This window comes from Phasianus colchicus, chromosome 9 (genome assembly GCF_987193195.1).
Source record: "Phasianus colchicus chromosome 9, bPhaCol1.hap1.1, whole genome shotgun sequence".
In the NCBI taxonomy this organism is placed as follows: Eukaryota; Metazoa; Chordata; class Aves; order Galliformes; family Phasianidae; genus Phasianus; species Phasianus colchicus.
The window spans coordinates 4,364,775-4,375,817 of NC_143444.1; the positions used below are offsets into that span (position 1 = coordinate 4,364,775).

Sequence of the window (11,043 nt, forward strand, 5' to 3'; positions counted from 1 at the left end):
TACGGAGCTCCTATTCCCCATCCCTCCGGAATCCGATTCTTGGATTTGGGGCCAATCCCCCCGGAGCACCTCGCTCCGATTCTCAGATTCAATAGGGGTGTGCTGCTGCCACTTCGTCAAGTGCACAGGTACCGCACACCAACAGCTCCCTGCCGAGACTCACCCGAGTCTCCACCGACCCCCAAGGCAAGAATTAAATTCCCTTACCTTGGTCCATGCATGAAGTTACCGGGTCTCCAGGGGTCAAAGCACATGCCTGCCTGCCCCTTGGCTTTCACAGAGCCCGGCCTGTCTTTAACAGTCTCGGTTTCTTATCGGCCGTCCCAAGGAGTCACCTCGCCACCCAGACAGAACCTCTGAAATCAGCAGGGTGCACCTATCCTGTCCAGGGCAGTAGGGAGACCCTCAAAGAGGCGATAATTATCCCAGATGAGCCCCCAAATTGTTGGAAATATCCAAATAATTTTTCAGGACGGTTTCTCTGATAAAGCAAATTTTATTCGCAATTGCAATAGCGGGCCTCCTGCAAGCAGGAGAGCACAGAGAAAACAGTGTTACATCTTTTATCCCTACTGCCTGACGCTTATCTCTTTCCCCCCTGCTTCCTCATTGGCTGAGTACTGCAGGTTCGCACTCTTTCGCGACGCTTCACTAATCATACAAATACCAAGTAAACACAAATCCTTACCACCCAAACGCAAATATCTTAATTGGTTAATTGCCTTCTAACAATTGCTTTCTTAACAAGCATTTGGTCGTAACTTTCCGATGTCTGTTTTTTACAACATAAACATAAGCATAGCCTCTTAATTGTTCAATTACCCCCCCTAACATTTGTGCCCATTTTACACAGGGTCATTGTTCTGGTCATCCGTCTGTCCTTGTGTAGAGATAAGCTCGGAAGGAGGATAGAGGGGAATATTTTGGAGCCTGCATACGGCTCCAGAGTAGGACTGATTTGTGTAAAGGCCCTGACTCCTTGAAAGTATGTTAAATGTATTTTGCTTCTGCCGGTCGAATGAACAACATTACAATGTGTTTCCTAGTTCACAATACTATATCCACACTGTCTAGAACGTTTAAAATCTACAGCAGTTTTGTAGGAAATAATTTGTTAGGTAATTCGGTAATTATGTTTCTAAAAATGTTACTCACATGTATATGGTATTCTTACTTTCCGCATCAGTTATTTCTAAGGATATGTTACAGCTTAATTTTTTAGATCAGGAAAGTTGCCCTCTACCCTCGATGTTGTGGTGCAGGTGTCCAGCATTCCCTGACCTGTGTCAGTAACGCTGGCACTGTCATGTGCTGCATGGGGTCTCAGCAGCCTGAGCATGCTCTCACTGCTTGGCCAGGAGATGTTCCAGATGGACAACCTCTGCTCCTTCCTCGCCTCATCCCGAATTCTACGAATTGCTGGGAAAATTGGAGAATATCCATAGGTCTCCCCGTAGAGCTCTCTGCAATCTGGCAGTTTTGGTGTTTCTCCCAGAGGTTCTTTGAACAATTCCAGCACAGGCATAGCTATCTCGTCTTCTCCTCCCTTGCATTGCTGACTGGAGGAGTGGTGCTGCATTGACCTCCTCTGGACAGTGCGTGGTCTCGTTTTCTGCATCTTCTGGCACAGATGCAGGCAATGGCTCAAGGTGTCCTGCAGGCCCAGGACCAGCGCCCAGAAGAGAAGCTGAACGCACAGTTTCTGCTTCATCACACAGGGCAAGACATGCATTCTGCAGCTCTCCAGATGACTGTGCTGCAGTTCCTGTCTCAGCAATCTCTTCCACATTATGCTGTTCATCCCGCACTCCAGCATCCCAGGATAGGAGCTCTCCTGCCGCAGGAAAGAGGCCCTCCACCATCGATGTTGTGGTGCGGGTGTCCAGCATACCCTGAGCAATGTCAATAGCACTGGCACAAGCATGTGCTGCTTGGGGTCTTAGCAGCCTGAGCATGCTCATGTTTGGCCAGGAGATGGTCCAGCTGGACAACATCTGCTCCTTCCTCGCCTCATCCTGAATTCTCCAGATTGCTGGGTGAACCGGAGAACATCTGTAGGCCTCCTGGTTGACCCCTCTGGCATCTTGCAGACTCAGTGCTGCTCCCAGAGCTTGTCTAGAGACTTCAGGCACGGTGGTAGCAGTTACTTCTCTTTCTTCCCCCTCACACACTCTTGGGAACAGCACTGCATTATTGGCCACCTCTGGAGAGTGTGCAGCCTTGGGAGAATCTAGGTTACCTGCATCTTCAGGCACTAATGCAGGCAGGGGCTCCTTGTCTCGCTCTTTGCCACCTGCCTGCCCTTCTGGGCCCTTCTGAGCTGCTCTGGAAGATGGTGTAGTGGCAGCATGAGTGTCGCTGCTGCCCTCCTGAGCATCTCTCCAAGCTGCGTGGACCTTCCCAGCCTTGGTGGACAGCACCTGGGCCGTTCCTGCTGGTGGTCTCAGGGCGCCATGCACCCTGGAACTGCCAGCTGCACTTCGACGCTTGAGCTTGCGGCTGCAGCACAGCTCAGGGACACCACGCAGTTTTGTCTGGATCTGGCATGGCGAGGCCTGAGAACAGCTGAGACTTCCAGGGCTGGACCCTGGCTCCCAGGCCTTGCTGTCCCGTCCTGGACATGCAAGGTTCCCGGAGGTCTCGGGGCAAGGACTGGGAGTCTGCTGCCTCTAATGCCCACGGCACGTGCTCTGCCACTTGGAGAAGATGTGGAAGAGGCTGCTGCTGGCAGAGCAGGCAGCTTACAGATCCCAGAAGCTGCTGCTGCACGCCGGGGTGCAGCTGTTGGCAACCCTGCCCTCCTTAAGCGAGGCAGCAAGGGTGGCTGAGGCTGTCTGCTTTGGCCACTGGCACCGCCGCAGGTCACCAACACTGGAAACTCCCGCCTGCCCGCCTGCAAGAGAAGCTGAGGAGAAAGGCCGAGTGAGCGAGGTCCTTCCCGCTCGCGTTGCACGGAGCATCGAGGGCAGCCCTCAGCCCACGGGCAGCTGAGTGCAGAGGAGCTGAAGCAGAGGAGGGCTGGTCCCCACATGGCAGCCCCCACGGCACGGCAGCCCATTGTGGCAGCTCTGCACGCATGCCTGGGCAGCTGGCTGGGGGCCACCAGCAACGAGTTTCAGAGTGTGGTGAGGCAGCGTGTGCAGGACAGAGAGCTGTAGGCCAGGGGCAGAGGCAAGGCCCTGCCTGCGCGCCACCACTCCAGGTCTTCCCTGGGATGGTGGGCCTGGGTACGGCAGGGCATGCAGTGCTGCCGGCCTCTGTGCCGCTTCGTGGGCCATCTGAGCTGGGAAGCCCTCCCTGGGAAGGCTTTCTGCCCGGGGATGTACCCTGGCCATCCTCCTGTAGTCCTGTACTCAAGCACTTGGAGCTCTGTGCACCTCCTGTGGCCTTCGCAGGAATGTTGTGTGTGGTGTGGCAGCGGTACCTGTGGGGGCAGAGAGCTGTAGGCAAGGGGCAGGGCGGGCACCAGGCAAGGCCCTGCCTGCCACCAAGCACCGCAGCTTTCCCTGGGAGGGCTGGCCCGGGCACAGCAGGACTCTGTACATGGAGCTGCTCGCCGGGCCGCTCGGGCCCAGCAGGCCCTCCCTGGGACGGCTCTGCACTTGGAGACATAGATGGGCATGCTCAAGCTGTGTGGCCAGGATGTGGTCCTACTGGACAACATCTGCTCCTTCCTCGCCTCATCTCGGATTCTCCGGATCTCTGGGTGCACTGGAGGATATCCACATGCCACCCGTTGGTCTCTCTGGGATATTGCGATCTCGCTGCATCTCCCAGAGCTTGCGTGGACAATTTAGACACGGCCATAGCCGCTTGTTTCTTCTCCTTGTCCTCCCGCACACACTGACAGCAGGTATTCCTGCGTTGCACTGACCTCCTCCGGACAGTGTGCAGTCCCGAGAGGATCTGAGCTTTCTGCATACCGAGGCACTGATGCAGGCAAAGGCTCAGGGTGTCCTGCAGGCCCAGGTTCTGTGGCCAGAAGCGACGCTGAGCGCACGGCATCTGCCTCACACACGGCGGTGTGGAGAAGGAGGCGTGGGATGGAGGTGGCGAAGTCGCCAGCAGCGTGCCCAGCAGCAGCAGCGACTTCAAAGGCCGCCAGCGGCCCGGCCGAGCCCGGCCCTGCTGCTCTCCGCCCTCGGCCCTGGCAGTTAGTGCTGGCAGTTAGTGCTGGCAGTTAGTCCTGGTAGTTCATGCTGGCAGTTAGTGCTGGTAGTTAGTGCTGGCAGTTAGTGCTGGCAGTTAGTGCTGGCAGTTCGTGCTGGTAGTTCATGCTGGCAGTTAGTGCTGGCAGTTAGTGCAGGCAGTGCTGGCAGTTAGTGCTGGCAGTTAGTCCTGGTAGTTCGTGCTGGTAGTTAGTGCTGGCAGTGCAGGCAGTTAGTGCAGGCAGTGCTGGCAGTTAGTGCTGTAGGCGCAGGCAGTGCTGGCAATGCTGGCAGTGCAGGCCGTGCAGGCAGTTTCACCAGCAGAGGTTTAGGTTGGAACACAGGAAATCCTGTGTACAGAAGGGCGTGTTAAGCACTGGAACAGGCTCCCCAGGGCGGTGGTTGAGTCACCGTCCCTGAATGTGTTTAAAATCCATTTGGATGTGGTGCTCGGGGACATGATTCAGCGGTGGGTAGTTAGAGTGAGGGTAGGACGGTTAGGTTGTGGTTGGACTTGATGATCTTGAAGGCCTTTTCCAACCTGAGCAATTCCACGATTCTATGACCTGCGTAACCCGAATTGAGGGCTATACGCTTTTTAGAAGGGATAGGCAAGGTAGGAGAGGTTGGGAATTGCCGCCTACGACAAAAAGAGGACAGACTGCAAAGAGCTGCCTCTGAGAAATAGTCAGGCACACGTGGGGAGCCTGTGGGTTAAAACCAGGGACGAGACCAACAAAAGACAGCTGGTGGTCGGGGAATACTACAGGCCACCAAATCAAGGGGAGCCTGTAGGTGTGACCTTCTTCCTTCAGCTGCAGGAGCTGTTGTGCTCCCAGACTCTGATCCCTCTGGGGGATTTCAACCACCCAGATACCTGCTGGGAAATGAACATGGCGAGCTAGCTGCAAGTGATCCAGGAGACTCCTGGAGCCCAATAATGGTAACTTTCTGGTACCGGACTTGGACAGGTCAGGACCAGAGGGGACCAGCTGGTCACCAGTGGTTGCCGAGTTTGGTGCTCATCCGTGCAGAGGAGGTGGTCGAAGACGTTAAGATTGGAGGCAGCCTGAGCTGCAGCAACCATGCCCTGGTTGAGCTTGCGATCTCCAGGAACATGGGCCTGGCAAAGAGTGGAGTCAAGACACTGAACTTCAGGAGAGTGAACTTCAGTGACCTGTTTAAGGAATGGTTGAATGAGATCTCCTAGGAAACTGTCCTTAGGCACAAAGGAACGGAACACAGCTGGCAGCACAGTTAAGAACATGCTTCTGAGAGCACGAGAGCTCTCCATCCCCCAGAAAAAGAAATCAGGCAGGGGTGGCAGGAAACTCAGCTCAGCTGAGCACGGGGCTGCTGGGAAGGCTGAGGGAAAAGAAGGAAGCAGTGGAAGTGGGGATAGGTGGCCAGGGAGGAACAGAGGGATGTTGTTTGGATGTGCAGGGATGGCATCGGGAGGGCCAAGGCGCAGACAGTATAAAGTTCAACAAGGGATGTGGAAAGAAAAGAATAAAAAAAAAAAAAAGTGTTTGTTGAAGTACATTATGAGTAGCTGGCGCCAAGCATGGAAGGAGGGATGGGCAATCCTAATAGCCCAGAGCATATTCTGAAAATGTTGAGGGACCTTGATTCTTCTCTTGCCCAGAACCAACAGGCAGTATGCAACTGGGTAGCAGACTTAAGGGCAGAATACAAATATCGCTGAAGAAGAGGGAAAGCAGTGGTTTGTGCAGTACTCGGGACACAGCTGGTCACACTCACAAGTACTATGGGCAGCCATGATTCTCAGGAGCCAGCATTATCTCCTCCTTGCAGGAGGAAGTAGGAAAATTATAAGAGCAGCTGGTTGAGGAGCAACAGCAGTGTCAGCAGGCAGAAGCACTGATGAAGTGCTTGGGGAGGGAAGAGGCCTTCTGCCTCTAGGCCAACTCTTAGACTACTGTAGGCAGCCCCGGCCCCACTTCCTTCCAAGACAACAAACATGAAGCCCAACCCACTCCCTTTAGGAGCTAAGGAAGGCACAGCCCCCCCTTGTAGCTGAACTATGCAATCAAGGGATTACAGCACCTGCAAACTCTCCTTGTAACTTTCCTGTATGGCCAGTGTGGGAGCCCTGTGGCAAATGGAGACTTAGAGTGGACTGCAGGCGTCTGGGTGCCGAGACTGCCCCTTCAGCAAAAGCGGCCCCAAATGTTTCAGAATTGATTACTGCCCTACGGGAACAGCCTCATCCCTTTCTGGCTGCCACTGATGCCTAAGACAGCTGTTTTATGGTCCCCTTGAGGAAGGTGGAGGACAATCAATTTGCATTTACTTGGAGGGAGTGCAATGCACAGTCACCCGATTACCCCAGGGGTACAGACACTCGCCCACTCTGGCGCTCGGAGCATTGGCACGGAGGCTGGAGAAGCTCACGTTGGACCACGGTGTCTGGGTTTGTCTGTATACCGATGACATCCTCATATGGGGGAATGATGATGTCAACGTAGGGAATACCCAAGCCTGCGCAGTGAGACACCTGAGGAGCCCTGAGCCAGCCGGGACACTTTGGTCTCCTCTCAGTAGGTGCCTGGCTGTGCTCGCACCCCTACAGACACACCGGTGCTCTCCCACCAGGGCTGCCCCTTTCACAGCCCCTCACCCCGATCATCACAGCCCACCTCACACACACACCGGCTCAGCCAGCTCACACTTTGCAAGTCACAAATCACTCTCCCTTGCACGCCCACGCTCTCTGCACTTGCTGCCACCACCGACACATGGATCCATTGCCCCGTGCTCTGAGCCCAGTAGTCGCACTCAGAGACCAACCATGCACGAGTGCACAGATGAGACAGCACTCAGGCAGGATAGAATAAAGATAGCATTTAATCAGAATTCTATGTTGACAAGATGGAATCAGAATTCTGCATTGACAAGTTGGAATCAAAATTCTTCACTGACATGATGGAATCAGAATTCTACATTGACAGGATGGAATCAATCTCTGGGGTGCTGCCTGGTGTTTACAGCCTCGTGCCTCTCCTCTCGCTGTCCCCTGATGCAGCTGCAGGTGCAAACCCTGCGCAGAGCCCGGAGCACACTCCTGATGACAGCTGGCATCCGGCGGCGAGCTGCTGTGTGTGGTGCGGCTGTGGTACCTGTGGGGGACAGAGAGCTGTAGGCAAGGGGCAGAGGCGAGCTCCTGCCTGCCACCCACCACCATGGAATTTCCCTGGGAGGACTGGCCTGGATATGGCAGCGCATGGAACGCTGTCAGCCTCCATGCCACTTGGTGGGCCATCTGAGCTTGACAGGTCCCTCCCTGGGATTGTTTTCTGTCTGGGGACGTACCTGGGCCATCCTCCGGTGCATCTCTGAAGCACACGGAGCTCTGTGCACGTTCTTCAGCCTCTGCAGAAACCTGTGTGAAGAGAACAAAACCACACACCTGTAATACCACTGGCTGTTGATGGTGTGGGTGCCAGGGGTCCAGGGGAGGGATCCCCTTTCCAGGCCCCTTTGATTGAAGGCAAGGCAGGAATAACAGAGGGGCTGTCCACCCTAATGCATGGAGCTGGTTGGAAAGGAGACAGCATCTCCAGGCATCTCCCCACAGCGCACACTCCAGGCACCACTCCTGCCTCTGCCTCCAATTCATGCCTGGTGCTGACCTTGCTCACCTCATGCTGAGGGCCCACATCTTCTGCTCCCTCACATGCTGACACATGCTCCTCAGTCATGGGATCTGCAGCTACAGATGAAGCTGAAGAAATGGCCTCCACCTCACCAGATGGCTCATCAGATGTGCTGGATGTGATGCTGACTGCCTCTGATGCAGCATCTTCCTCAGAGTCACATCCCCAGTCTTCCTCCACATTCTCCAGTGTTGAAGGGCAAGGACAGGAGGGCGGGTGCATGCCCTCATCTCTCACTGCATTGTCTCTGGCATCCAGCGTGCCCTCAGCAGTGCTGGCAGCACTGTCGCTGTCATCACTGGACTCTTCCAGTATAACTGACAGTCTAACAGTCCACTTTCTGGAGTCACCAGAGTCAAGAAACCCATCCCGTGATGTCGTGGGCCAGATACCTGGCGTGCCCTGAAGAGCGCCAACATTATTGAATGTGTCACCTCTTGCCTGGAGCCTTCGCTGCCTGGGGCTTCTCACATTCCTTGGCCAGGAAATATTCCAGTGTGACAACATCTGCTCGTTTCTGTCCTCCTCACGAATTCTCCGCATTGCTGGGATCATAGGAGAGTACCCAGAGGGCTCCCTGTTGATCTCGCTGGGATCTGGCAGTCTCCGTGCTTCTCCCAGACCTTGTCCGGAGGATTCAGGCATGGCCATAACTGATTCTTCTCTTTCTCCTCCCTCGGACATTGGCAAGGGGAGCGATACTGCATCAGTCTCCTCTGCAGAGCTTGCAGCCTCGGAAGAATCTGAGCTTTCTGCATCTTCCAGCACTGATGCAGGTAAAGGCTCAAGGTGCCCTGCAGGCCCTGGCTCAGCATCCAGAAGAGATGGTGAACACACAGTGCGTACCTCATCAGATGGGGCAAGAGATGCAACTTGCAGGGTGCCAGATGACTGTCCTGCCGTTTCTATCTCTGCAGCCTCTTCCAACTCTAGCTGCGAGTCCTGGACTATAACACCTCTGGCTGAGGAATCATCAGAAGCAGAAAACTGGCCCTCAGCCCTCGATGTCACACTGCAGACGCTCAGCGTGTCCTGAGCACTGTCAGCTGCACTGGCACTGTCTTCTGTTGCTTGGGGCCTTAGCAGCGGGGGCACGCTCATGCTATTTGGCCAGGAGATGTTCCAGTTGGACAGCATCTGGTCCTTCTTTGCCTCATCCCGGATTCTCTGGATTGCTGGGTGAACTGGAGGATATCCATATGCCTCCCCGTAGACCTCTCTGGGATCTTGCAACCTCTGTTCTTCTCCCAGAGACTGGTTGGAGAATTCAGGCATGGTGCTAGCCGTTTCTTCTTCTTCTCCCTCGCATGCTCTCCAGAAAAAAGGTGCTGCATTGGCCTCCTCTGGAAAGTATTCAGCCTTGGAAGAAGTTGAGTGTTCCCCATCTTCAGGACCTGTTACAGCCAAAGCCTCAAGGTGTCCTCCAGGCCCAGGGTCCGCAGCCAGAAGAGAAGCCGAAGGCATGCTGCCTGCCTCATCAGGTGAGGCAAGAGATGCGCTCCGCAGTTTGCCAGGTGAACATCCTGCGGATTCCCTCTCAGCAGTCTCTTCTAATTCTTGCAGCTCAACCTGCACTCCAGCATCCCTGGTTCGGGAACCACCAGAGGCAGGAATCTGAGCCTCAGCCCTCGATGTCGCGGAGCGTACGCCCAGGTTTCCCTGAGCAGTGTTGGCAGCACTGGGCCTGGGCACGCTCACAGAGTTTGCCCACCGTGTGTTGCAACTGGACAACATCTGCGGTGTGTGCTGAGGTCTCGGGGCAAGTACTGGGAGTCTGCTGCCTCTAATGGGTCTGGCATGCCGAGGCACGAGAACAGTTGAGGGGACTTCCAGGGCTGGACCCCGGCTCTCAGCCCCTGCTGTCCCGTCCTGGACATGCAAGGTTCCCGGAGGTCTCGGGGCAAGGACTGGGAGTCTGCTGCCCCTGATGCCCACGGCACGTGCTCTGCCACTTGGAGATGCTGTGGAAGAGGCTGCCGCTGGCAGAGCAGGCAGCTTGCAGACCCCAGAAGCTGCTGCTGCACGCCTGGGTGCTGCTGCCGGCAGCCCCGCCCGCCTTAAGCGAGGCAGCAAGGGTGGCTGAGGCTGTCTGCTTTGGCCACTGGCACCGCCGCCGGTCGCCGACTCCAGGAACTGCCGCCCGCCCGCCTGCAAGAGAAGCCGAGGAGAAAGGCCGAGTGAGCGCGGTCCTCGCCGCTCGCGCCGCACGCAGCACCGAGGGCAGCGCTCAGCCCGCGGGCGGCTGCCGCCCCGCTCCCCACAGCCGCACCGGCACAGGGCGGTCCCCACGCGGCGCGGGAAGACGTCCGGCCCCGCCTCCCTCGGGCTCCCTACCTGTGCGCGGCGGCTCCCGGAGGCCCGCGCGCTCTCCGGGCCGGGCAGCGGCGGCAGACGGACGCCGCGGAGGGACGAGCCCGGGCTCCGGCCGCCCGGCGGCACCACCTGCGGGGAGAAGGAGAACCGGGATGGAGGCGGCGAAGGCGCGGCCGGCGTCCCCCGCGGCGGCGACTTCGACGGCCGCCGGCGGCCCGGCCGAGCCCGAGCGCCTCCCTCCCCGGCCCGCACCTGTCGGCGGTCGCGCACGCGTGGCAGCCCCGCGTCGGGCTGGCGGTCGTCCTTCTTCTCCCGCTCCTCGCTCATCGCCGCGTCCTCGCGCAGACGCTCGGTCGCACGCACCCGGGGGAGCCGCGTCCTCCTCGCGGAGCCGCTCTCCCGAGAGTGAGCGGCACTCTCTCCGGGGGACTCCGGCCCCTCGCGGCGGCCCCGCGTCACAATGGCCTTGGGGCGCGACGCCGGCCCGCGTCACAGAGCCCCGGCGGGTTCCGCAGCGCACTGCGGCAGCCCTCCGCGCCCGCCTGGGCAGCCGGCTGCCCGGGGCTCGGCGTCGTCCTGATGACGGCGGGCCACTGGCGGCACGTCGCGGCAGCGTGTGGGGCACGGAGCGCTGCAGGCAGGGGCCGCTGCAGGCTCTCCCTGGGACGGTGGGCCTGGATACGGCGGGGCACGCAGTGCTGCCGGCCTCCGTGCTGCTTCGTGGCCGTCTGAGCTGGGTAGGCCCTCCCTGGGATGGCTTGCACGCCCTCGCTCTCTGCACTTGCTGCCACCACCGACACACGGATCCATTGCCCCGTGCTCTGAGCCCAGCACTCAACCAGGAGAGAATAAAGACAACACTGAATCAGAATTTTACATCTACAGGACTGAGTTTGTCATCCCTG

The 11,043-nt window shown here is 57.4% G+C and overlaps 1 protein-coding gene across 1 annotated transcript; it reads right to left on the reverse strand.

Annotated features, from left to right (window-relative positions):
• Window positions 1–6,492: 6,492 nt before the first annotated feature.
• Window positions 6,493–10,465, reverse strand: LOC149916760 (uncharacterized). The gene is made up of 3 exons (XM_090145780.1): window positions 10,095–10,465; window positions 7,811–9,881; window positions 6,493–6,735 (listed from the first exon to the last, which is right to left on the reverse strand). The coding sequence occupies exons 1-3, from the start codon at window positions 10,463–10,465 to the stop codon at window positions 6,493–6,495; spliced, it is 2,685 nt and encodes an 894-aa protein (XP_090001906.1).
• Window positions 10,466–11,043: the final 578 nt, after the last annotated feature.

Bases quoted from the DNA above. Each gene is read 5' to 3' on its own strand.
- LOC149916760 (XM_090145780.1), bottom strand. From the start codon at position 10,465: ATGAGCGAGGAGCGGGAGAAGAAGGACGACCGCCAGCCCGACGCGGGG. The intron at 9,882-10,094 runs GTGCGGCTGTGG...GCCTCGCTTAAG, and splicing joins GTGGGGACCGCCCTGTGCCG to GCGGGCGGGGCTGCCGGCAG. The intron at 6,736-7,810 runs GTGAGCAAGGTC...GTGTGTCTGTAG, and splicing joins ATGTGGGCCCTCAGCATGAG to GGGTGCGAGCACAGCCAGGC.